The following is a 27,974-nucleotide window of genomic DNA, read 5'->3' as shown; positions in this document are numbered from 1 at the left end:
CACTGCTTTGCCTGCAAAGGGCAGGAAATTCCCCAACCCGTGCAAGGTGTCCCTTGCTTTACTAAACTTGAAGAAATAATTACCTGAAGTAACAATGGTCTTTCCTTTAATTAGGACTGGGAAGAGTTTGAAAGCATGGCTTTGCTTCTCCCAAATGGTTCTGCATCCTGGGAAGCAAGGAGCTAGCAGCCCTGATTCGCTAGAAGTTCATAATTGATAACTCTGGCCTTTCCTAGTTAGTTTTGGTGTTATATCACTGAGGTGGCCTTGGCAAAGGCAGCGGTGGCAGCCCCTGCCTCGGCCTGCTGGGCAAGCCTCAGTTTTTCTGGTGCACAGACAGGAGGAGAGGGAGTTGAATTAAGGTTGGTGTTGAATTAAGGTATTTTGTAGGCAAACAAGAAAGAAAAGGGGGACAGCCGGGTCTGCCGGCCCTCACGGGTGGCGGAACGCCCCTGAGCGGGGCCGAGCTACGCGCCGGGGCGGCGCCGTCTCCACGGCAACCACCGGGCCGCGGCAAGATGTCCGCGGAGGGAGGGCGCCGGGCGCAGGGCGTCGTGTTCCGAGCCCTGCCGCAGAAAACCTTCTCCTGCCTGCAGGACAAGGACATCGCGGACAGGCTCCTCAGATGGTGGGGGGGGGGAACGCCCGCTAAGGGATGCGTCTTTCTAGGGGCAGCGGGGGAGCAGACGGGCGCGGTGCTGAGGGCTGAAGCCATTTCCGCGCCCGGTGGCGGCGGGTCCACATCTCTTTTTCTCTTTTCTCTCTTTTTTTTTTTTTTTTTTTAAATTCCCCCCAACCCCTTAATTTGAAGTCTCCTTGATATTTTCCAGGCAGGCAAACAGCGCCTTCTGAGGTGTGAGGCGTCGGTCCTCGCCTCCCACAGTGAGCCAAGATCTATTTCAGCTTCGCAGCTGGGCAGCTCGAGCCCTCCAAGGAAGGGTTGGAGGAGCTTATAACGGGAACGGAGTGGAAAAACCAAAATTTAATTGGTCAGAATAGGGCTTTATGTACGCCTTCAGAATGTTTAACCTCATTTTTTTCATTTCAGGTCCATGCAAGGCAGGATCACAGCACAAGCGTTCAGTTTTGACCAGCAGTTTAAGCCCTATCAAAAGGATGAGTTTCTTATGGTAGTTCTAAATCCTTTGTATTTTAAGTTGACTTTTCTTTTCCCCCACCATGAAATTACAGCTACTGGAAACCTGCATACAGAAAACAGTGTAGCAATGCTGAATGCTATTGGTCTGCTCACTGTCTCCTTTGAAAGGAGGTGATTTAGGTGTGGTGCTCAAGTTTCTGACTTTGTGGGTTAAGTGTATTGTCCAGTAAAAATATTTTAGTTTGTACTAATGTTACTCTGCTTTAAGAGGGAACAATTTAGTCTTTCAGGATTCCCAAGAATGGAAATCTGAACTGGATGCTGATCTTGGCTGCAGCATTTCATGTTGGGAAGTCCACCTAGTGTGAGACTTCAAACAGTGTACATGCTTACAGCTATCAGTAAATTTCTCACAGTAAATTCACAGTGCAATTAGATGTGCATGTGCACCACATATCTCAAAATATAACTTTTGAAATTCCTTGGATACCCTTGCTTTATATTAGAATTTTGAACTCCCAGCTTTCTGAGACTCAAATCTCTTGCTGATTTTGTGTCCTCCATTTCTGTCATCTGCAAAGTCAAATCTCTGCATCTGTTTGCAGACAGAAAAAAACCCAAACTTTTGGTTTTAAAATGTGAATTTTACATCTGTTGTTTTAAAAACAGCTCTTTGAAATTTTATATGTCTACTTTATATTGTTATCCTGGGTAAAGAATTCAGCCTCTTTATATCTTAAATCCACACAGAAATGCTCCAATATTTATTTCATCTTCCAATGATAAACATTTCAAATTATTGAAGTTTACAGACTACTCATTTACCCTCTCAATGCTTGTCTCTTTTGAATTAAAAATGTAAAGATATCACTATGAAGTTATGAAATCTGAAGAGCTCTGAAGTAATTGGGGAAAAAAAGGACCATTATACATAATGTCTGATCTCCCTGTATCCCAGAGGAGTAATAAAGAAATTTAGTGATGCAGAAATTGAAAGATCCATCATTTCATTTTCTTCAGTTTCAGTTTCTTCAGTGATTATTCACTCTGTCTGCGTATACATAAGTGTGGGTTTTCTTAGCTTATCTATCACAGAAACTTGCCAGCTATCAACATTATTATGCATGTCTCCTTCTTTTAATTGATAAATCAGTAAGATTGAATTCTTCAAATCTTACTGTGGAATATATCCTCCATCCCTTCAATAACTTAGGAATCTCCTCTGTATCTGTTTAATAATTTTTGTGTGTCTCTACTCTTCTCCAAGCTTCAAGTTAATTTAAAAAGAGTAAATTTTAAAATAATATTTGGCAACTTATTTTTATCTTCAAGATAATCTATCTCTATGCAGAGATAGGACTGTTTCATCTCTTCCTCAATTTTCTGTACCTTCATGAATTTCATTCATTTTTGCGTGTTCTTGGACTAAAACTGCTTTATTATAAAACTTTAATAGTACATATGTAAATATGCACCTGAAGGTACCTTCTGTGTATAAAAGACACTGGCTACACTGAGTTACAAACCCATGGATTTGGTGGTGTGATATTTAGTAAACAAACTGAAAGATCATGCAGAAACCACTTACTAATTGGAACCTTATAATCTGGATTGAACGTATCCAAGGCACTATAACTGATGATTTTATGTTTCATTTCATTAACCTGTATTCTCTTATTTGAATATTATAGGCATTTTTTAATGATCAAAGTGTGAACTCCAGTTTAAAGTTGCTGTCAGCTTCAGGACAATGGACTACATTGGGTAAATTTAGAAATAATTAAGCTTTCTTTTAAAATTTTTAAATCTTTTAAATTTAGAATAAATTAATCTTAAATAAAAAGGTCTTTGCTTTAACTATTTTGCTCTAATTTACAGTTTTCTAATAATGACAATTCATATATGTGTGTTTTCATCTAGTTGAAATATCTTAAATAATTACTTCTTTTACTAAGTAATAGGAAGAGATTCTACTTCTAGAATAAAATAACTAAATTGTCACATTTTATGCCTTTTTTTCCTTTCGACCCCTGCATCGTTCCATAAATCAAGCACCTGAAGCTGTTTATAAATTGTTTGTGGCATCCAGTTGACCTGACCATGTATCCAGACATAAACAACTGCATTATTTGTGGAATTATAGTAGTACCTTACTCAGATAACCTTTGGAGATGGGCATTCTTCTATAGATACAATGACCTGACTTGGAACAGGTCTGAGATGATTGCTCTATTACAAATTAAAGTTGAGAGCAGAGGATTGGTAGAGCACACCCCGAGCTGGTGTAAATCTGCTGTCTGTACAGCCGTGGTGATGGAGGCCCAGAAGAGCCCCATGGGACAGGTTGCTCCACTTGCAGCCAATGCTGTGAGGGTCACTTCAACTTGTTGCCTTATCAGAAACTTCTGAACACACTCCATTAGGTCTGGAGATGCAAATGAGACCCTAAAGCAGGAAGGCCAAAAGCAAACATTACCACGTTGAAATTGCGTTTTTCATTATGTAAAAGGAACACAAAAACTCATGGCAATTGCATGTGATAATGTAATTGTATTTTGTGCGTAAGGTGATCTCTGATATTGCCAAAGTGATTGCCCAAAATTGGGATATCTTAAAAGAGGATAGTGGGAAACCCTCATTTCTTTTGGTTTGTCTGCAAATACTACTGTGTGTAAATATTTAATGGAGCTTTGGGAATTTTCTAACTTTTCCATTTCAGCTCTCTGGAACTGGCATGGGTTTTTCCTGCTATATACAGTGACACTAGACATTGCCACTTTTTTGTCAGCAAAAATCCATTTTCCAAACACTTCACCTAACTGTTAAAACTATTGAAATATATAAAATGCAAAAATTGTCTCAAGTGCCCCTTAAGGTACCTCTTTCTCTGGCAAACAGAAAGAAAATAGATGTATTTTAAGCCAGTAGTAAACCTTTTCTTGCTTTAGACAGGATTTTTTTTAGGCTATCTGTCTAGTCTACAACTCGACAGTTCCTGTAGTGGAGGTCAGTAGGTTACATACCTTGTGTTAAGAGTGGAGGGTCTCTTGCCAAGTAACCCAGCTTAACTCTTGGTTCTGCTCAGTTTTCCTCACAGAAGTGAAGCATTTTGTCCCAAGGACTGGAAGGGTTCCCTTCCTAAATCCTGAACAGCTGGTGTACCCTGTTAGCTCTTAAAATTTCATCTTCCCATTCTTTGCCTATTTTTGGTGAGGAATGTCAGCACATTTTTCTACACTTAGCCTTCATGTGCATTTTGTGAAAATATAGTGAGAATTAGCTGTTAGTGGGAGGAGGTAAAAATCGTCTAATAGTATTTTCTTTTTCAGGAGTGCTGCTATATTAATCTGGATATACCATTTGCTTATCACTGTGAAGTAACTTTAAAATAACATTCCTGTTGTTAAAAAGATACTGGAAACATGCTTATTTTGCTTTTTAGAAAATATGAAGAAAATACATAGTCTACGTTGATTCAAATACCGCATTTATTCTGTTACAAATGAAAATGTTAGTTTTTGTGTTTTTTTAATGAGGGAGATAGTTTGAATGTATAATATAGGTGGGGTTTAGATAGATCCATAGAAACCTCCCTTCTTGTGCCCTCCATGAGCTTGGGCAGAAAGTATTTATGGACCCACAGAAAGATGTCAGCATTATAAAGGATATTATTAAAACATTAGAGTGGTGTTTGTTTTCATAATAATTTTTAGTTTTTTACAGCTGTGGTCCCCTCTTCTCACCTTTTCACTTACTGTGTTTTTTGTCCTGGTAGAATTCTATAATAATACATTGTTTCAAGGACTCCAGCTTCAACATTTCTTGAAATAAAACATTTTAGGTAAATGATACACAAGGATGTTCTCTACTCTGCTTCCTCTGCTCAGAAAGATACTTTATGACCTAGTCTCACACCAAATTTTTTTGCCTGTTGTAGTAGGGATATTTTTCCCCTCCTTCTGGCTACAAGGCCAAGTATCTGATATTTCTGATGTGCTTTAAGCCACCTATTCATCTATTACTCTGATAGTTCAAAAATAGAAGCAGTAAAAGGAACAAATTTGATGCATACCCATTTATGTATGAGTCTTGTGTTTTTTAAATAGCTGCAATGAGAACTAAATAGTTGTTTTTCCCTGGATACATTGCTGGCCTTGCACCTGTCAGCGGTCTTAAGGAGGCAGGACTGTATCTGCTTAAGCTCAATTAACACTTGAAAATTTATCTTCAAAGGGGTAAAGTTACCATCTATTTGTAAATAAAAAAAAATAGGATTTGCCTAAAGAAAGGTTCTTAAGTTGCCATATGTGCTTGAAGCTTCAACAATTTCTGTCTTTAGAATGGAGTTTTAAAATTTGGAAGGAAATCTTAAATCAGAAATTTTTAAACTACTATTATAGGGTATAATTTGCAAAGAATTTTATATGTCATATGAACCCATAAATCATAAACCTACACTTTTTACTTTTGAAATACCCTACTTTTTAATACTGAGCGCTGAACTTGGATTATATATAAACTGTTTTGTAAATAGTAAATTACAAGATATTTTTCTGATATGAAAAACTTTTTTTAAATTTTGGAGGAATTCTAAATATACCTAATCCAGGGTTTATGTGTCCCATACTATATACAATGTGTTAATTTAAAAGTATACTGGCAGCACTTTATAGATATATAGAACAGAGTTGGCTGTTACACTTAAACTGTTTCAGGATTTCTCAGCTCTTTGTTTTCTACTTGTAGAGTTGTCAAAGCATTTCTTCCTCTTTTACTGCTTACTGTTATAGCGTTATTAAAGCCTATCATTCATGTCCAGGAAATCCTGAATTTCAAATCTCACCTCTCAAACAGAGAGTAAGATCATGCAGTGTATTTAAACTTTTCCATGTGTAGTTTGGTTTTCAGAACTACTGAATAGATTACAAGGCTCTTAATTTTTTTTTTCATTATTGAAATTTTCATAAAACCTTTTTTCAGAGCAGAAGTCTCCTTTGCTTCCACCAATAAAATCCTTATAATTTAAGGCTTATAAACAGCTCAATTTCCTCTACTTTTAGCTTAGCAACTGGATCTTTCCCTTTTCTCAAGTCATTTAGCATCTGATGTTTGTTAGTCAACTCCGGTTTTAATGTTAATTTTAAAATAATTTATGTGAATAAAGCTGATTTAGCTCTTAGTAAATCACTTATAAAATAAAAATTCGATCCCTGGGAAAGGGAGCTGAAGAATTAGAAGTTAGAGGAAACTGGAAGTGAGGGGGTGGGAGGAAGTGTAAATAAATAACTATAAATTAGTTTGGGTTTTTTTCATAGGTTGTAAGGCTGTAATTCATGATTTTTCTGACTTGTTTTTGATTATGTAATATGGTTTTTTAATAGCCACTGTGTGTACAGGTAGGAGAATGTACTATACCTTTTATTCTTTAATAAAATATACCCTTTTTCATAACCATTGTCTGTAGACAGGAAGCCAAGCAATTAAATGCTAGGGTTTTGTCTTTAAAAGACTTTCTTGACTTCACAATGGTCCAATAGAATAATTTTTAAATTTCCTGTTGGTATTTCAGCTTTAGCAGGCATATTTTCAAGCTATCAATTTATAACTTCTCTTTATTTTTTTTCCTGGTATTGATTGGTTGGGTGGTACAGTTTACACAGGTTTAGGTATTAAAATGCCAGCCCTACTTAACCTACAAATAAATAGTCTCTATGTAATAGTATATTTCTGTAGGTGTGGGGGCAAGAGAAAATTTAGGTTATGCTGTGCTTACAAGGATTAGGTTTGGAGTGAAATGATAGGTGCTCTTGGAAGCATCATGGTTCATGCATCTATTTTTGGCATATATCTGCTCCTGAAATGCTGTCATCTAGAGGGAAATTTGGACATTTCCTAAATAGTAATGCTTAGATCATTTAGGTCAGTTTGTCAGAACAGCACTGAATTTTATCTTTAATCATATGATAAAAAGCCTTTAGATACTGTGATGTTGCTGGCCAGTCTCCCATGAAGGTAACCTACAGAGGAGAAGGGATAAGAATAAACTCATGGACAGCTGGAATGCTGTGAATATTCTCTCCACTGAGACACAGTGCCCTTGAGCTGAATGTTCAGTCATGCTCTCCTCCCCTCTCCTGTTTAGAAGCACTTTGAAGGGTGTTCAGGTGGACCTGAAGATGGGTAGAGAACATGTTCTAACACTTGGGTTGAACACTTGGACTGCAGATAGCAGACAGAACTGGTCTGAGTCCAAAGCTGTTTAAACATGGGGCATAATGCTACTTGAGATGCCATAAGTTATCCAATACCATGCAGATAGATTTGTAGGTGTAACACTGTACATAGAGAAGACATGTGTCCTTATGGACTAATACCTCTTTAAGGAAAATACTGTAGGGCATCTCAAATGGCACTAGATGTCTGTGAGCAACAGGATACAATCTTGGATGATTTGCAAGCAGAGGGAAAAACAAATTATAGAAAAATATATTCTGCATTTAATGATTTCAGAGATAATACTCCAGATTCATACAGGAAGTGCTGATAGTACCTTTTTCATCTTCTGAAATAGCTGGTTACTAAAGCTTACAGTGGCTACAAAACAGCTTTTTAAAACGTTCAATATAGTACCTAACAAGTCAAAAATTTTTCAAGACTGTTCATTTTGGTTTTTACTTTGTGGGGTGCTGTTAGCAGCTATTGACTTCAGTGCTTCATCATGCCAAATTCGGCATATGTTCTCAGATGCTTTAAGGTTAAGCTGTGGAATATGATTTTCTAAGGGTGTGATCTAATGTGATGCTGGGTTCACACGGTGTTCCTTCTATCCCTAGTTTCGGTTGACGGTATTTACCAACAGGGGGAGCAGACACATGAGCCTTAATGGAAAGTAGAATTGAGATTGATTTTATGTTTTCCTTACGCTTGTTTCCTTCTTAGCTTTCTTTGGTTTTTTGTTTGTTTGGTTTGTTGTTTTTGTTTTGGGTTTTTTTTTGAGGGACTCCGTGATTGAGTCATACTTACATGATCTGTGTTTTTTTTAAAACATGAAACATGCAACCAGCTTCCTATATCTTCCAGGTTCCAAAGTGACAAAAATTGAAGCTACAGTGGTACCCTGTACACAGATTTCCATGTCATTTTTTGATCGGCTGTACTCTGAAGGAATTGTTAGAGAAACTGGAACTATTGTGAAATGTTATGATGACTATTATGATGATATTCTTATCGCTGATGAATTAAGGAAGGTCAGTGTAATAATGAATAATTTATTATCATTTTTTCTACTCTATTAGGTATTATAAGGACACATTTTTCAGGTTGTTTTTTTTCTAACAGTGGTAAAAACAGGGATCAATAGCCACAGTTTTCAAACTGCAGCACTGCAGTGCCTGAATATGTGAAAGAAATAACTTTTTTTCCAGGTAAGCCCTCTTCCATTTTTGGGTGGGAGAAAAAAGTAAAGCTGCCTTCTACCCACCTATGTCTCAGGCAGTCAGTGCTGGGGGTGTATGGGGAAATGCAACTGTTTGCTTAGGAGGGGGAAACAAAGGGTGCCAAAGAGAAGGTGCTGTGATACTCAGAGCTGTAGGTTCACTCAGCCTTCAAGGTAGAGGACAAAATTGAATGTGTTTGATAGCTACATCCTGAAGTGTTCCCGGACAGGATGCCAATCATATGTGAAGGCATTTAAAGAAAGCCATCTTAATACATTTTCTTTAAAGCAAGAGGAACTATGGAAAAGGAAATTATTTTTCTGTGTAATACTGAAAAATTACTAAATACAACTCCTGAACAAGCCTGCAATGTAAAACTGTTTGTTATACTCTAGTGGAGGTGTCATAAAGCAGATTATCTGAAAAAGAATCTCTAACAGTGGCACCCTTTTAATCAATGTACGTCTTTACTGTGTTTCTTTTGACTTCATAAGCTAAAACCATTTTTTAAACTTATGTTTGTGTAGCATTAGCAAAGCATAGTGTGGAAGAACTGGATTTTGCTCTTCCTTGTATATATAATCAACATAAGTACTAAATAATTATAGAGTTGCACTCATTTGCACTTGGCAAATCCTTTGAAGGCAACGTATTTGAACCTGTGACACTCGTTACAGGATGTGGCCTGAAATACTGGTCTGTCTTGTAAAGTTCTGGGAAAAGGTGAGAACTCAAGCTCTTGTTTGAATTTCAGATGTAGTTTGTAGCCTAGCAGTTCAAAATACATGTATTTATTTATAATTTGGGTACATGTGAAATGTTTTCTGAAAATTAAATATATTGTGTGTAGGAAGGTTAGAGGCAACATTTAAAATTAGAAATTATTGGGGTTTTACTGTCTTCCCAGTTTTCTTCCCATGGAAGTGATGTGTGTGTTGGCATTGGCAAGCTGAGGGTTTAACATTGGTTTGAAACAAAGGTGATTCCTACTCCAAAGACCTAAGACAGCAGAAAAAATAAGTCAGTCCAGGAATGACATCAAAACTTCAAATTAATTAGTCAGGGCTTTAGGACAGAAAACTGTAGGGGGCACCATACTGTCTCCTGGTGTCAGAGAGTGGCCCTCGTCTGCAAGACTCCATGATTCTTTCCTACCTGCCATGTGTTGTCTTGTTTCAGCCAAGGAGGTTTGGATATGTATGAGATGGCCATCCAAAACAGTTGTTGCTCTGACCCCTTTTTATTCAAGTTGTGTAGTTTTTTTATAAAGAGGACCAGAGAGCAGTGGGCTGATGTCTAACTTTGACCAGTTTGCCTGGGCTGGCATCTGCAGTTTGGCTGACATGACTCAAATGTCTTGTAGCCATTGTGAGTTACAATTCCTGTCCACATTTACACAAACCAGTGTTGACACTAATCTGGCAAGCCCTCTGTGTTCACATAATATCTCAGCAAGAGGCAGGTGAGATGCATGGAGGCAGCTGGATGCATGTCTGGCTAATCCAGGCCACAGATCAGGGTTCACTGGAGTCTGCAATAAAGAATGATGGGAGTTTGAGTGACCTCTGGGAGATCCTCAGGATTCCTTTACAAATGTGAAATAACTGTGTCAGTCTAAAAGTGAAAAAGCAAATGCTACCAAAAACAGTTACCAAATTGTTTAACAGCAATTGACATATCAAATATAGGTAGACTACTTTCATATTCATTGTTTCATTAGCATGACAGACAACCAGTGAAAGAACAAGACTTGAAAAATATTAATTTCTATCTTTTGGACACAAATCTGACGGTGATTCCGCTTTATATTATAGGTAAGGATTTTGAACCTAATTGCATCATTGGAAGAAGGATTTAGAAATATGTATTTCCATCCCTCATCAATACATTTTATATGGACATAATTTTTGTGTACTAATTGCATTATTTATAAGCTAAATCTTAAATAAATTTTTATCAACTTGTCTTCCTTGTTTTTTCTGTGTTCCACAAGGTCTTGCTTCTGGAGGATTCTGACCATTATGATTTATTCACTCAGCTGGATCGTGAGGAATTTCTGTTCTGTCTTTTTAAGCATTTTTGCATTGGAGGAACTCTTTGCCAGTTTGAAGATGTAGTTGACCCATACTTAGAAACTACAAAAGCTTTTTATAAAGACTTGGTGAGGTAAGTGTTATTCACTTTTTGTAAAACTGTGTACATATACTGTCCATAGATACTTTGTGTTGATTTGTGTAAATTTATTGTACATTACTGATTCAAAAATGGGGCTGTTCTTTAACCCACCTGCAAGCTTATTTGTGTCCAAATATCAAAATACAATGGAAAAATGGTAGTAGCTCTGAGGAAAAATATATGCAATTTTAATTACATAAGTCCCACATAGGAACATTTTTATGTTACATTTATGGACATTGATGTTTTATAATTAATTCCCAATTTAAAGATACTTTCTTCTGTAATCGTCTACTGAAAACATGGCATGGGACTGGAAACAGACTGTTTCCACTGTCATTGATAAAATATCAACAATTAAGTCTTGCCTGTATTATCTTGGGCTACTTTCAATTGAACTGCTTTTAATTTAGGATTTAAAAATTGAAATAATTAGTTGAAACTTTCAGTTCTATTTATTTTTTATCCCTGCTGATTTTTTTTTTTTTTAATACAGTTGGATTTTGGTCTTCCTAGTTCTGCAAATACACTTCTCACAGTGTAAAGCTAAGGGTGATAGATTCTTGCTGTTAATGTGACATAGTGAACTAAAATTTTTTATCACATTTGGTTTATGGAATTATTTGGAATTATTTGGAACCTTATGTGAGGGGATTTTTTCCATTGAGATTAGAGATAATTGATCAGAGGTTTAGATTCAGTCTAAACACACAATTTTTGCCCTGCTTTGATGCATCCATATGCTGACTTCTCTAGTTGACAAAACTTCTTATGTTCTGGTTGCTGGGAAATGGAATGTAGTTATTGGTTATACAGACTAATTCTTAGTTAAACTAATGGAAATATAAAGATTGAAAAATATATTACTAAAATTTTTGTTAGTATGAGTAGTTTTGGTATTTTCATCTCATACATAGATGAGAATCAAGTGGGTTCTTCAGAAATACAGCATCTGACATAAAAGGATCTATCAATGTTTAACTCTACCCTCCCTTTTCTTTTATATTGTTCACTCTGCACTTGAATCAAGCTGTTTGTTCCTTCAGTCCTGGGCCATAGGTGACTCTTCATTGACTGCAGCTGTTTCTGCTCTTCTGTTGTTGAATTAATTTAGGACAAAGTGCAAATCCAATCAGTTCCTTCACTTTACGGCTCCCCTTTGCTGTTGAGTTGTTTTATCCTAAATATATTCAAGTTCTGTTCCAAGCCATTCATTTGCTTTATCTTCCTATCTCCTTAAACCTCTTTCCATTCTTTTTCTTTTTCATGCTGTAAAATTTGATAAGGATGTCAAATAGTTCTTGTTATTTAAAAGAGAAAAAAAGCCTCTGCCAAGATCCTCCCACAATTTCATCCTGCTTTCAAAGTTTACTTTTTCTGTATCCTCAACCTGTTCCCTATTATCCCTTTGTATTTTCCTCTTGCATGCTGCTTCTGCCCTTCATAAAATATTTAGGAGAAAATATTTCAAGATGTATTCCTGTGTTGTTTGGGGTGGTTTTTTTTTTGCCAGTTGGCAGATTGCTTTCTATTCTCCCAAGTGTTGAAGTGATGTAATTGATCTTCAGTATTTGTGTACCATGTGTCTCTCCATTTCTGTGCTGGTAAATGTCTGCTGGTTTCTCACTGCCAGAGGAGCTGGTGTTTAGCACTGGTTACCAGTTGAAAACAAAACTTACCATTTCACTGAATCTTTCATCTTTCTCCTTTAATATTGAGTTCTTTGTCAGTCCCGTGAGAAAAGCTTTTGATCTTGACATTTCAGATGTTCTCCCCCACTTCAGAGTCATGGTTGTCTTTTTCTTGGTCTCATTTCCCCCTGCTTCCAGTTTATCCAAAATGATGCTTCTGTTTTATTTCCACTGTGTTAAGAGAGAAAAAGACAGTGACAGGCTCTGAATAGGGACACTAATGACAGTCTCACCTTAGTTTCTAATTTCTGGCCCATGCTGTGCACTGTGTTACTCCATTCTTGCTCAAATTACACCAGAAAATAAAGCAATTAAAATTACTTTCTTATAGCCTCTTATTTTCAGTAAAAGATTGCTAATGATCTCTTAAATTCTGTTTCACCTTCAAATTTGTATTGAATACCAAGTTTTGTTTAAATTTTTTCTTAGACTGCTATCTTCTGGTTTCATTGTATCTTGGATAACAGTTGCATTGGATACGTTCTACTCTTTGTAAAGTGATATTAAAAGCTTTTCAAGGTATTTAAAATTCTGTAAAATATCCTTAAGGTTTAATTTTTGTTTGAGGATCAGAAGTCTTGGTAAAAAACAAATGGATACTTAATAATTATTAGCTGCTGGCTGATGATGATTAAAAAATTAGCTGCCACAGATTAATTCAGTCTAATAACAGTAAGCCTATGGATGTATGAGCTACCACTGTTTAGTCCTGTTACAGTATTCCTTATGGGCAAGAGCCTTGGCATGAGGAGTTCCACAGAAGTGCCTTTACTGCTAGGAGCAGCAGACCTGTTAATGAGCTTTTCCCTACTTAATCTTTATTACAGATTCTTTTTCTGGCCATACCTGAGTTCTAACTCCAAGGCACTAGCATTGAAAATAGTGTAAAAAGTTTTAAGGTTTCATTTTATTAAAGCATTTCTATGTGCATCACTTTATTACAAGCAAATGAAATAATCTTTTTGAAATTAACAGCTTAATTAATTAAACATTCATATTTTACAAGCTAGGTACATCCAAATACAGCTACTAAATGGTGGAGATTTTTTTCTTTGCAAAAAGAGTGATAGATTCTTACTAAAAAATTAAGGCACAACTTGTAGTCTGTTACTAACCCATCAGTAATTAGTCTGTGATCAGTTGAATCCGTGCAAAATTCTACTGTTTAGCGTTGTATTCTGTGTAACCTAATGGTTTATACAGGATACAACACTAAATAATACAACACTACATAATTTCAAATCCCTTGTTGTAGTATTTTGATTTAAAGAATATATTTATGTGACAAAAACTTTGAAATAATGAAAATATAATCTATGAATCTCTGTTGATAAATATTGTCTTCTGTACTTAACCCTTGATTTTTCTAAGTGTCTCTCCATGGTGACAGCTGCTGTAGCATCTTGTAGTGGTTGTTTTCTTCTCCTTCCTTAACTTCCATCTCCATGCCCTTTCCCCCATAATGAATGAATGTATTTGAAAGTATTAAGTTGCTCTTCTATTGTTTGGAAAGCCTAGTAAAATATTGGCAGGAAGGTTGGCATGTAAATAAAGCCCAAAGTGAATAGAGAGACCATGAGGATATTTGCTCTTCATAAAAAGAGAGTAGATGCACATTAAAACGATGTACCACCATATCAAATGAATAGTTTAGAAGTTAACAATTTGAAAGAACATGGGGCTATTAGCATTATTTTTTAAGAAATACTATCCTCTTCAAAAGGACAAGATAATTTTTTTCTAAAACCTGTCAGGGGAAAAAAGAGAAATAGAGCAAATGAGTTTGTCAAAGGCAACCTCTTGGTTTTCTTTCAAGTAAGCAAAGGAAGAATTAATTTGATTTTAACAGACACAAATTTTTGCCTTAAAAAATAACCAAAGTACTGAAAATAAACATTCTAAAAAATTGCTTACAGGAAGCTAACCACAAGGGGAAAATTTCTCAAGGTCATGGAATAAATAGGAAGACTTATTCTTTGTCAACTCTTATTCTGGTATCCCAGATACATAAATATATAAATTTAAAAAAAAAAAAAATATATATATATATATATAATGAAAATTAAGAAGCCAGAAATTGACAGGATAGTTTTCTGGCAGAAGAATCTGAAGTCAGAGCCGCTTAAATACAATGGTTGCTTTTGGGGGTGGTAGAAGGCAATAATGCCACCAGTCCTCTATGTCTTGTTCTGAAAATTGTCACTCTTTCCACAGAGATGGTTGAAGAGTTTCTGAACTGCTGCAGTTACAACCTGGTGTGTCAGCATAAAATGACATCTGTGTTAGTTTGGCTTAGTGTGCTGGTCAGTAAACTGCAGTGGTTCAGAAGCTGAGTCATGAGTCATGTCCTGCTGGGAAGGCAGTCATCTCTGGAGGGATGGGAAGGCAGACAACTGGGGTCAGTACTGATTTCAGCAGTGCTGTCTTCATCCACAGTTGAGTATGTCAACATGTCAGATGCAACAAAAAGTTCTGAGAAGGCCTCATTACTGGCTGACCACAGGGAAGATTAGCTTCACAGTATAGGTTCAAACATGACTGTGTCATTACTCTACAGATGAAATCAGTTAATTGGAGTCAATCTCTTTTACTGGCTGCAGAGATTCAATCAACAAAGGTGCTGTTGCTTGATTTGGGGTTCATTTGTTCTTATAAAAAGAAGCTTTGCCAGAGCTCTGGTAACGGGGGACTGCTATCACAGCTTAGACCTGGTGTGGTGTTCAGCTGGGCTGTGTTTCACACATCCTCTTGTAACTTGTCTACACTGGGAGCTTCCTTGGGAATGGAACCTGTTTGTGACAAGGCAGGTTTTGAGCTATGCATTTCTTGGAAGTGTATAAGTAGGGAGGTTTTAAGCCTCAGCTGTTCCATAGTTAGTTAATGTAAATGGGAATATGCAAAATTAGATAAATGAATAGCAGTTGCATGATGTAATTTCTGGAGAAATGTAAGCATCACTTAAAGCAGACTTGAGGAAAAATGATATATTAAAATACTTCAAATAGGTTGAGATGCCTGGATTATTTTCAATAATATTCAGTGTTATTAGTAAATGTGATGAAAGAAATGGCAATCTTCACAATAAACAGTCTAAATATAAAAGCTCAGAACTAATCCCATCCCAAGTTGCCTAGCTGACTATATATACAAAATTCCAAAGGAGAAAAAATAAACCTAAACTATAATTATATACTAATGAAAAAATGAGCTAAAGAATGCATTTCTTCACCAGTACTGCTGCTACTTCTTGTAGTCTGTATTAAGATGCATTTCACTTTGCAGGTTTTTTCCTCAAAGAATATGTGAAAAGATTTTTATGAAATGTTTAGCTGCATAATTTTTGTATCTATCAAAATGAAAACTCTGTATTTGGAATCATCTAGGTCTGGGTAATATTGCTGTGATTTAGTAGCTGAGAACAGTGAAACCAAGTCAGATGACTAGATATATTCAATATTTTTCAGTAAAATATCATAATAACTCTGTTACCTAACAATGGCCACATAGCTTTTTATGTTTCCTATGACATACTTTTAGCTATAAATTTGACCTTCATAAAAATTGAGCAAGGACACAATGCATATGTTTAAAATGTATTTAATAAATTAAAGAGTCTAATTATCAGTATTTACGATATATACTAAGTATGTATTATACCCCTGTATTTCAGTGTTCAAAAGAACCCTGAAACAAAAGAAATACATATTATTTCTACAGTCTTCAGAGTGTCTGCATATGTAAGTACTAATAATTTTTATATGGGATATTACTGGCACTAATATATGTAACATGAAAATAATGAATTTACTTTTACATAAAGAAAATATAATATTCCATTATAATGGGTTATTTCCCCATAGCTGTTATTTTTTTTATTCATTAACTCTTTCCCTGGCCTCATCCTGTTTCTCATCGTCTTTACAAACTTTTCATTAGTAACCACCAGCTAAAGTTTTATTTGGTAGCAAACTAAAAATAGATTTGCTGGATTGCAGTGGAAATCATAACAGTCATCCAGAAACTAGATAGTGAAAAAAAAATAAAATCTGAGTAATTCTGGGTTTAGATAATAATAAAACTTGAGTTAGCAATAAGGATCAAGGATGCACTCTTGACTTCCTATAGTTCTGTTTTGAAATGTTGCTAGAGCTTTGTAAACAGCTTGTATTGCATCTCTTTCTATAAAGACTGCAAGGATGTTTAGTATACAAAAGGGCTGGGGTGGTGAGATGACTGCTAACCTCTTTTCCCCTCCCTCGTCAAGTCTCATTCCTATCTGTTTCCCTTGCAAAATCATACATTTACCATCAAGATAAGTTTGAGAACTGACTACATGTTTACTAGATTCAGCATATCTGTCATTTAAGTTGTTACAGTAGGATGAACTCCTCCAAATTCTTCTTGAGTAACCAGAATATGTGATAATTAAATGTCAGATAATGTACCAACTTTCAACAGCAGTAGCTGATGTCATTTCAGCCTGCACAAACTTCCCTGTAGGTTGCCAATAACCCAGTTGTTCATCTGTTGGTCATCATCTTTTAAGTACTATGTATGATTCATAAAGACTTTTGAAAATAAACACTTTATGGGTGTATCAAAATTTATCTTTCTGCTACGTTGCAGACTGTAATAAAAATAAAAAAGCAAAACCCTGGTAACTGGATGTTCTTCTGTTATTACTGGTCCTTTCCAACCTCTGAATCAAGTGCATTGATGTGAATTGCAGATTTCTATGTTTACGCAGATGGACATTAAAGAGCTCCCCTGTGTTTGCCATACATTAAATATCATCAGAACTACAGAGGAAAAAATCAAACAAACAAACAAAACCCCAACCAAACTTTAGCAACTTTTTATAAATAAAATAGATGGACAAAAGAAGATCCACTGTTAATGCAGAATTGGATATCTTCCTTGTACCCTTGGAGAAAAATTGGGATTGCTGCACATTCTGAAAATTTGTGGGGTGAAGGAGAATTCTGAAATTACGGTTTCTATTAAAGAACGTATTGAAGAATTTTGTCTCAGAAAACAGAAAGGCTAAACAGTGTGTCTAGACTGTTTAACGGTTTTGTGGATCAAAACTACTTCACTCCACTTGGCACTTACAGGAAGGACACTTACTGGAGCACTAATGTCTCGTGTTTGTGATGAAAAGTTTCTCTCAAGGAGATAACTACATTTCTGCAGTGGATTTAGTTTCTGAGTTCATTTGATAAATAACTGTAGAGTGTTATAATACTTATGTGGATTACAGTTTAATTATTAATTTAATTATCAATTATTAATATAATTATTAAATATATAATTTAATTATATTCATTAGAATATTATATGTTTTATTATTAATTTTTAAGCCAAATTTTCTCGGTTTGTATCTGTAAGAAAAGCTCATATCCTCCTATCTTGATGTAAATAGATAAATAATTTTTAAAATAAATGAATTTGTTGAGGCCTCTCTTACAAATGTCTGTAGAGCTCTTTAGCATCAAAACCTGATAGACCTAGGCATCATAAGAGAAATAATTTTAGATCTTGTGACAAAGTCCTCTGTTTAACTCCAAACCTTAACATTAACCCTTGAGAGCTTTGGAGCTTTGCATATAATGAAACACTTTTACAGTTTAAATATTGGAATGCTTAATGATATTTTGGAACTTTCTTTACCTGAACCCAAACTGTGGCAGTGTTAGAAATCAGAATAATGCAAAGTTTGTTAAAGAAGTATTTAAAAAGTTTGTCAATTACATTATGCAGTTTTGAGAATGTTCAGCAGTATTTTTATTTCTGTTTTATGCTATGCATATGTATTCTTAAATCATCAGCTGTGTTGCTACAAAGAAAAAATAAAATGATCCTACTCTAACATCAGTAAATCAATCATTACACCCCCTGCATGTGTGAACCAAAGTCCACACTGCAGATGGAATTGGTATGATTCTTAACTTGTGTACATGCATGAATGTAAATATCAGAGCCTTTATAGTCAAGCATTTTAGGGGTTTATGACCTCTTTTGCTAATTAAAATAAACTTAAGAATGCTTTTCATTTAATTAGGTTATATTGACTATTTTCCTGATACCGAGTTTGGTATATTGCTTGAAATGCCTCATTGCTAGAACTACATTGTTTTTGTTCTTGAGCTGTTGAACAAATTTTTAGTGGGCTCACAGTGCCTCTAAACAGTCAAAACCTCAACTGCCATCCATCAATTCCACAAAGGCTGCAGGAGTGGGATCCTCAGTAGCAATGGGAAAAGTGTTTAACTAACAACCACATCTTGATGTTGGTCTTGTCTTACTTTTTTTTTTGTTCAGTTACATGCATCAGCTTAGGTTATTTTTGGATCAAATTCCAAAGATCTTCCCTTTGATGCTGAGCCCTTTAAAATCATAAAATTTGCTCTCCTTACTGCAGTTGAGAATCCAGTGTTTGTTACAAATGTATCCTTAAAACACACCTGAAGAGAGCTAGTTATCCTACAATTGGAGCTACAGAGCTTGTATGCTGTGCTGCTTAAATATAGAATGCTATTTCTAGCTTGTGGCATTTGACTACCATTGGAATATTTTGGGAATAAATCTTATCAAATCTCTACCTGTCTCAAACAGTGCTTTTATGAGGTGCTTAGCTTAATTTAAGATTTAGGGGTTTGAATAATCCCCCAAAGGAAGACACCAGAACATCTGATAATGGATTCATTCTCTTTCAAGTAGAAGGAGAAAATGGGATACCAGTAACACCTAAAGGATAAAATTCACAGATGGTCAGAAATGGGGACCCAGCTCTTTTCCTTCTCAGCTGACTTAACCACTGAGAGAGGCAACAGTTTTCATGTCTCCTTGGTCCAAAAAAAGAGATTCTTTTATGCAAAGGAGGACAGCTTCAACAAAAGAATGTGAGAGATGTAGAATCCAGGATAATCTGTAGTCTGTAAATTTAAAATTTTCCTGAAGAAAACAAACAATATATGCAATACAGCAATTTCTGTCAAGCAAGAAAAGTGTAACAGAACCTACATGTCTTCAACTCTTGTACAAAGGTGTTGGGGAGCAGGAGGAAACCGTTTCATGTTTTAAAAGAAAGGAGGTGTCAGCTACATATTTATTGATTTTTCACATACTTAGTTACCACACTGACTAAATAAAAAAAACCAACCCTTTAAAAGTCCCTCCATCTAGTTTCTGGATCCCTACTGGATTTGAAGTGTGTCCAGCTGTGCTGCTCTGTCAACACTGAAGCTTTTATTGTCACGTACAGACATAGGATGTTAACAGTTCCTATGCTGATTGTCAGCTGAATATGTTTTTTCAGGATTTTGCTGCTAGGTGTTTAGAATCCCTTCAAGCCCTTTCTGATGACTGGAACACAAAATGTTTTCAGTAATAGTCCAAAGTTGTTAATGTGATCTGTAATGAGTATTTTGCTTAAATGCAAATATTGGAACCTGAACAGATGCATTAGCAAATGTTAAGTGAAAAAAATTACAGATGGAACAGCTTTATGTATTAATATAGAGTACATGATTTTTTTTCTCTTTCAAAAGAAACGTGATGGGCTGTTGTATATTTAATCCTTTGTATTTTAGGCTCTAATTGTGTAAACACTTGCTTACATGTTTAATTTTACATTTTATATAAATATTACATTTACCTCAAGGTTATTTGATACATCTAGCCAGAATTACTGTGCAATTTGTAGTGTTGGGATCCTCATGGGGAGATAATACCGTTTAAATAAACTGTGGTGTATTTGCTCTATTTTGTTGTGCAATAAACAGTTACAATAGGAACAAAATTATTAACTTCAGATTTTATTAATTCTCTTACAGATATCTCTATTGTCCCTAATACGGTTTCGGTTTTTTTTCTTTCTGTCAGGATGCTAATGGCCTGTGTTACCCTTCAAGCAAAAGCCACCAACAGACTTTTGCCTACTTGATTGTGGATCCCTGCAAGCGACACGTGAATATTCTGTATCACCGATTCGGAAGCCTATTTACTAACTAATTATAAACCTGGCTGGTCCCAGATTTTGTAATGGAGGTTGCCTTCTTTCTGTTGGGTTGAGGTAGACATTGAATAGTTTTCTGAGGAGGAAAGCTCAACTCCTTGGTGACACGCTCTTAAGTGCTTCCCGTTCACTCAGATGTCACTGTGTGGTTAGTGACAAAAGTTTTCCGGTACTTATAGTTCTTGAAGCTGTTTTCTTAGCCTTTCCCCCCCTTCCATCACCCGTTTTATCTAATAAAAAGTGTTTCTCTCGTCAAAATGAGGTCTCGTCATTTTTACGAGCCAGCTTTACAGACCCGCAACGCGTAACTGCAGGGGAGGCTCTGCAGTCGGTGAAAGCTCTAGGGAACGGGGAGAAAGCGCGGGAGGAGGCGGGCGGGAGGGGTCCCGGGCAGATGCCCCCTCCGGGCCCTGGGGAGGGAAGCGCGGCCGCCCTTCCCCACCCCCTCGCGGAGCGGCCTGCTGGAAGTTGGGATAGAAGTTAGGGAGAAAAAAAGTTCTGGTTGGCGGCTGCGCTCCGTGGCGGCCGCGGGCGGGCGGGCAGGCAGGCGGGCGGGCGGGAGAGGAGCGGGCGGGCGCGAAACGGGGGAGGCGCGGTGCCAGCCGGGCTGGGGCTGGGGCCGGGGCCGGGGCCGGGGCCGGGGCCGCGGGCGGAGCGGGGTCCGGGGGAGCCGCGCAGCGCCCCCAGTGCCCCGGGCGGGAGGCGGTGCGGGCGGGCGCGCGCAGGAGCGCTGCGAGCACGGGCTGTCTCGGTCGGATACGGTGCGGGCGGGCTCAGGAGGGGCGGAGCCGGCGGCGGAGAGTGATTCGGGCGGGCGTAACTGCGAACTTTTGTTTGGTGTGTTGTGTGAGTTAGTTTCCGCCGCCGGGACAGAGGCGCCGGCCGGGCTGGGCCGGGCTCGGGGAAGCGCCGCACGGCCGGAGTTGTTTTGCCAGTTGCCGCGGCCGGGTCGGCTTCCCAACCGAGGGGTGAGAAGCACCGGCGACAGCAGGACGAGCCCGCGGCCCGGGGTGCGGGGCATGCGGGACTGGGAATCCGGGCTCTGAGCCGCCGAGCCCCGCCAGGGAAGCGCCGCGGGGTCCCGACGGAGCCATGGATCCTGGGCAGCCTCAAACGCAGCAGCCGCCGCAGGCAGCGCAGCCCCCGGCCTCGCAGCAGCAGCCGCCGCCGCAGCCCCCGGGCGCGGTGTCGGGGGCCGCGGCCGGCGCGGCGCAGCCTCCGGGTGCGGGGCCCCCCCCGGCGGGGCACCAGATCGTCCATGTGCGGGGCGACTCGGAGACCGACTTGGAGGCGCTGTTTAACGCCGTGATGAACCCCAAGGGCGCCAACGTGCCACACACGCTGCCCATGCGACTGCGGAAACTGCCCGACTCCTTCTTCAAGCCGCCCGAGCCCAAGGCCCACTCCCGCCAGGTGAGGGGGAGGGAAGGAAGGGGCCCACGCCGCGGGCGGGCGGGGGGCGGCCCGGCTGGGCCGTGTTCCCCCTCCCCGTCGCCGAGCTCCTCCCGGGGGAGGCGTGTGGGGGAGGGGGCCGGGGCGGGAATCCACGGGGCCGAGCAGGGCGGGGGGCGCCCGGCCGGGGCTATCGGGGCGCTCTCTGCCGCCCCCCCACATCCCTTTATTTGTTCTTCCCCCGGGGCAGGGCCGCCTCCCGCGCCCCGGGACGCCGGCGGGGTCGGGGCCGGGCCGGGACGGCAGCGGGAGGGCGGGAGAGCGCTGGCTCCGTCCCGGTCTCCAGCGGGGCCTCGAACTCCACATCCGCTCTTTGGCTATCTCGGCCTCACCGGGAGGGCGACTGTGGGGGTGAGCCCCTAAAACTTGGGTGAAAACGCTTCGCTTGGAATTTCGCTTTGCGGTCGAATTCCTTGCCCTCTGTGGAAGGGGTCGATGAAGTGCTGCCAAACCTACACCCCCTCGCCCCGTCAGACAGTAAATATGGATGTGACTTTTCCACCATTTCAGCACGGCGCTGGGCTGAGTAGGATTAACCCCCCACATACACACACAGGCACATCCGAAGTTAATTCCCGAGCCAGACGCCAGGTCTGACGGCGTCCAGGGTCCGCCGGGCGCAGCGGCGGCAGCCTGGGACCGGGGCTCGGAGCCGTGAGGCCTCGGCCGTGCCGGCCCGGGGGAGGGAGGGATGCGGGGCAGGGCCGCGTAGGGAGCGGGGGAGGGATGCGGGGCAGGGCTGGGAAGGGGCGGGGCAGGGCCGGGGGGAAGGGGCTATGCGGGGGCAGGGCTGGGGAGGAGCGGGGTGGGGGATGCGGGGCAGGGTCGTCGCTCGGCCTCCCGGAGCATTTGGTGTTTAAGCAGAGGGACTTTTGTACCAAAATCTAAGTGCTGGTGTGAATACGAGCGAAAGCTAATGCTGTTACTAACTTTTTCGAAGGAGACTGTGCCTGCCACCAAGTCGAGTGCTATTAAGTAATAAACTTCGTTGCTAAGCTATAAAATAGGTTTTATTATTGGCTATTGTTACTTTTTCTGTGTAGCCAGTAAGAGTGAAACTCGCCGTGTACTGGTGCCTGGTACCCGTGTTGTTAAGGGTCTGTCAACATTTCCATTATTAAACTTCTGTTTTGAACGATTTATAACTTGACTTCAGAAGTTCGTTCCAGGCTGAACCTTGGCAAGTACTCTCCCAGCCTAGGAGTTAATTCATTTTCCAAATACTCAAAAAAGCAGTCTGGCCTTCATATAGGAAGACTGAAAAGAAGATTGGAAGAGGTGGAGCTGATCTGCTTCTGTAGTTTTGCTAGCTTCTAAGTTGCAGACCTTTAATAACATACTGAAATCCAGCAAGGAATAAGGGGTTTAGTGTATAGTGCTCTCCCAACTTGTGCAAATTTCATCACGGTTTCATCATGTAGAAATCTGAAAGGGTAGACCGTTCATCCAATACTTGGTGCTGTGTCTTGTTAAATACAGTAACTGCAGTTAAATAGCTCTCGTGTTTGAATGCACCTAAAGTGTGTGATGATCATACAACTTTTGGTTGTACTTTTAGGCTTAGTCTAACAATGTAAACAATTCACAATTGTGAATGTTAATCTTCGTCTGTAAAGCATATTTAGTTGGATCACTGTTCCCTGTACCACTCAGTGGTTCTTAAAACATAAACTTGAAATCCAGCTAAAGCAAGAGAGAATCATTTGCTTCACTGTGGACTGTTTTTGGTTTTCCTTTTTGTTTAGTTGTGCCACATAAACATTCTGCTTAAAGAAAAGATCTCTAATTTCTTTAATTCTGTTATTGTCAGGAATTAAAATATTGCAAATCCACTTGATTTACTACTTGCTTATTTTGTCTGAATGTAAGTGCAAACTGGTTGGTTTCCAGTTGAATGCATGGAACTTCATGTGTGCTTGCATACAGATGGAGTGAAGCAGAACTGTAAGAGTAAGTGGGGCCTCATATGGTGCAATACCTTGTGTAGAGAGGTGTGACAGGGACTGATACGTGCATCTCATTATAGGTGTCAGTGTTGTCCTGCTCTATCTATAAAACCAGTTAATTGGTAAATACATTTCTCAAAGCCATTTTTCCTTTAATCAAGTTTTCAGAGCTGCCTTTTCTGTTCCACGTTGGACACGTATTTACTACTGGCAAAGACGTTCTGTGTGCTTATGAGTGGTGACTCCAATGAATGGGTTTGTGAGTCATTCCTGATTGACTGGGTCAACAGTTTGCTGAAGCTTTGCTTTGGATAAAAGCGTGGACAGACTCTTTATACCCCTAAAAGTTTGAGTTATTAGGAAATGTTATGTTCAGTCTTTTTGTATAGGTTTTTTTTTAATGGTTGAATTCGTGAGTCTTCCTTTATTGGAACTCACTGCTGCCAGCTGGCATTTCACTATTGCTTTTCTCTTTGTGTGATCTTTTAAACCCCGAGTGGGGGGTAGGGATGGTGTGTGCGTGCACTTGAATCCCCACACCCCCAATTGAAAAGGAGAGTGGGAACTTGACTCCTCCAGCAGAAAGTGGGTGTGATGGTAGTGAGTGGGTGCAGTCCAGTAACAAACCACTCAATGCACTGGATGAGATCTGCTGACTGCTGGCAGGTTTGTTCTTAACCCTGTGCTGAGGAGAGTTTTTAGTTTTAGTTTTCAGTTTGAAAACTTTAGTTTTCAAGATAAAACTAAGGGCTCTCAACATATACAGGTTAATGTTTCTTGACTTGCACAAGGGCTTTTGTGATGCTAGTTAACCAGACTACGTGGAGGCCTGCTTGAACAGTTACAACTGGAAAATAAGCAGAACTTTAGAACAACTGAGCTATGAATTTCTCCTGAAACATTAATTTAAAGTGAAATGTCTTCTGACAACTACATTTCTCCTGAAATATAGGAATTTTAATAAAATAATTTCACTCCTGGCAGGCCAGCACTGATGCCGGGACAGCAGGAGCCCTGACCCCACAGCATGTCCGAGCTCATTCCTCTCCAGCATCACTGCAGCTGGGAGCTGTTTCTCCAGGGACACTTACACCCTCTGGAGTAGTGACTGGACCTGGAGCTCCATCTTCTCAACACCTCCGCCAGTCTTCTTTTGAGATCCCTGATGATGTACCTTTGCCACCAGGTTGGGAGATGGCTAAGACACCATCTGGACAGAGATACTTTCTTAAGTAAGTAAAATTTCTTTTCAATTAGCTGTATCTCTGGCTTTTTTTTTTTTTTTTTTTTTTTGGGATACATACTTTGTTTTTACAGTCTTAGAATTTCGGTAAATTTTGTTTTGCTGAAAATATGTCTTTTCAAAAACCTGGTCCTGATTTTAAGCAGGGGACCCTACCACTTCAGTATTTCTCCCATATCAACTCTGCTGTTTCTGAAAACTGTGTGTGGCAGTGAATATGACTGAATATTTGTCCTATCTTAATCTTAGCCAGAGAATATTTTCCATTATATTGTGTATTGAAAAATGAGTGAAATGAGCATAGTCGTTCTGGAACAATGAGACTTTTGGATTTGGAGAATATTGTCAGAGTTGCCATGGAGGTCAAGATATGTTTTACCTCATTTTAATAATACAGATGTAAAAATACAGAGTTAACTTTAGAGACTATTGTAGTGACAGTATGTCAGGGCTTCTTATGTTCTGATTAAGGACAAGGGTTTAAATACACAACCAAAATGGTTTTTGCCTACTCTTTCTTCCTGAGGTAATTAACATGTGTTTGATTGCAGTATTTGTGTTTGTAACCTAACTCATCTATGTTCCTGACAGTGAAAAGGAAACTTCAGAATTTCTAACATTGTTTCATGTTCCTAGAACTGTAACTTTTTCACACAGTGAAATTAGTATCACCTTTTCTATAACTTAAGAAAAGTTACACTTGCCATCCATTTGGCACCTAATCCATCAGGAAACATTTTCTTTTATTCTGTGAAGTTTTCTAAAACAGCAAGGACTTGTCCTTCTTTCTGAAAGTGTGCCCACCAAGACCATAACCTGCCCTCAAATATTTTGACTATAATTTGAACTTTTTATGTAGCAACAAGTCTCTAAATAACCCATTGTGTCATTTGCAGGGTGGGGAGAGGTAACACTGTGTTACTTATGTAAAACTTGTTTCAACCAAGAAAAACATATTTATTCCTACCTTTGTCACTCAAACATTGTGATTAATAGGTGCATCTGATTGAAGTAGTTGAGCTTGTAGCTTCAAAAACTAAAACAAATTTTGTCTGCAATGAAAGTTGAACTTGCAGAACTTCTTAAAAACGTTTCTTGTTCCTGTAGCTGTGGTATTCCCTTTTATTACAGAGAAATTAGCTTTTTTTTTTTTTCAACTGAAAAGAGGTTGCAGTAGTTGTCTGAAATTATTTGAGCCTGAAGGTCCCTTTTGAGAACATTGTTGAATGAATGTGAAAATAAGCATTAGCTATAGATCTTAAAGATGTGATATTTTCTTTGGTGAAGTTTAACAGATCAGTGTGCTCTAGAATATGAGCTCTTCAGCAGGCACAAGTAGAAGTTTTTTTTGAACTGTGTAAGTTTATGTCATTTGAGAGCTGTAGCTCATTGAACCTTGAGGAAAGAACATAATGAGTTTTGAAATGAAAAGCAAACTTGTTTTGACTGTGTTAGTGAGAGTTCTTAAAAAGCAGCTTATGAAGCATGAAAAATAGATATTCGATTTAAAAGTTTTACTGCCACAAGTGTTTGTTCTTGATAGCACTGTCGATTAATACAGAAGATGAAACAGTTTAAGAGATGAAAAATGTCTTCCTGCTTTTCTAATGAATTTTTTTAATTGTGCTCATTCAGGTGAAATCGGAGTGAAAGATTTATTCTTGGAAAGCTTTTTCTGCAGTTTGATTATTACCACAAAAATCTTTCCTTTTTCTTCTGTGAGTTTTTTTATCCTTTCTTGCTGTCCTGGTATCCATTTCAAAGGGTCAGGTTTCAGCAAGAACAATAAAGAGCCTGAGACTGGAAAGTACACACAAGTCTGGCAAACTCATCTGCATGAGCAAGATCATTTGTTCTCAAGTAGACATCCAAAGTAAATGATTGAAAGAGCTGCTAGCTGTGAAGGATGTGTCTTGAAGGGGAAAGGAGTGGAAACAAATCAGGTTGTTAGGAAAAAAAATAAAGGCTGTACTTTTTGAACCTCTCCCTGCTGGGTCGCATGCTGACCTTGGGAGATTTTTAAACAGCGTAATGGGCTGTTTCCTTTTGGCTTTTCTTGGGTGATGCAGTGGTATGGAAGAGTCTAATGGGGACAGCTCTGTTCACACTTGAAAAACATTTCTTTGTAAAAGGTTGCCTAATAGAATCTACAGGTGAGATCCACCAACTTCAATGGAGTTTATTAAGATTTGTAAAAAGCATTAAAGTACTAGCACAATGTTTGCTCTGTATGTGTAGGAAACCCAAAGAAATTTAAGACTAGTTTTGAGTAGCAAGTTTGTATACTAAGGGTTTTTTTTCAGTGATGAGTGGTAAGTTCTATCTCACAGATGCAAGTCTGCTGCAACTCATATTTTGCCTGGTTATACCTTAAGCATTTGCTTGAAGTGTGAGTACTAAGATTTCAGATTCTAAATACCTTTAATGTGGTTCCTTCCACCATATGCAGATTTTTAGTGTCTCTTCCAAGTGTTCAGCTTTTTTTCTTGATTGGCTGCTTCACTCTTTGTTTCCAGTTGCTCTGTTCTGTAGCCACTCCGTGAATGGTCTGGTAATCAGACTCTAGAAAGATCTTTGCAGAATAGGTAACAATGCTAGATTTTTTCCAGATGTCAGTGAGCCTTATGGTTATAGTTATCATAATACTCTACAGTGCAAAGAGAATAATACAAAATTGAGCACCATACTTGATACACTCTGGAATTACAGTCACTTCCACTAATGAGTGGGTCAAGCACTGTGAACATAGTAATTTGTGCAAAGAAATGAAAATAGTGTATATGGGAGAGAAAATACTTAATCATCTCTGTGTGTATGTATATAGAGAGAGATGTGCAGAGTTGTTTGGCCAGGTATTTTATATACACACCCCATGTATCCATACATATTAAAAGAAGGTGAGAGCAGTACTATAG

The 27,974-nt window shown here is 38.9% G+C and overlaps 2 protein-coding genes across 5 annotated transcripts in view; both read left to right on the top strand.

The window, feature by feature from the left end:
* Positions 1-513: 513 nt before the first annotated feature.
* CFAP300 (cilia and flagella associated protein 300) lies at positions 514-20,676 on the top strand. Its single transcript, XM_005516208.2, has 7 exons — positions 514-628; positions 1,049-1,130; positions 2,791-2,863; positions 8,180-8,346; positions 10,529-10,701; positions 16,072-16,138; positions 20,286-20,676. Exons 1-7 carry the CDS (start codon positions 519-521, stop codon positions 20,412-20,414), a joined length of 801 nt encoding a protein of 266 aa, XP_005516265.1. The 5' UTR covers positions 514-518; the 3' UTR covers positions 20,415-20,676.
* A 540-nt stretch (positions 20,677-21,216) lies between these two features.
* The window catches only part of YAP1 (Yes1 associated transcriptional regulator), an 87,567-nt gene continuing 80,809 nt past the window's right edge, over positions 21,217-27,974 (top strand). For 2 of the 4 annotated variants that reach the window (XM_014250790.2, XM_088051109.1), the window contains exons 1-2: positions 21,217-21,831; positions 24,801-25,048. In XM_014250790.2, coding sequence (XP_014106265.1) covers positions 21,511-21,831; positions 24,801-25,048 — 569 coding nt within the window. In that variant the 5' untranslated portion in view covers positions 21,217-21,510. The remainder of the gene's footprint in view (positions 21,832-24,800; positions 25,049-27,974) is intronic. The other 2 variants (XM_014250804.2, XM_005516210.3) reach the window with 2 other exon arrangements.

Source organism: Pseudopodoces humilis, chromosome 2 (assembly GCF_049639895.1).
Source record: "Pseudopodoces humilis isolate 2021_Gansu_Grassland_sample_001 chromosome 2, ASM4963989v1, whole genome shotgun sequence".
NCBI lineage: Eukaryota > Metazoa > Chordata > Aves > Passeriformes > Paridae > Pseudopodoces > Pseudopodoces humilis.
Note: the sequence above shows the minus strand (reverse complement) of the source record. Positions and strands in the feature narration are given on the sequence as shown.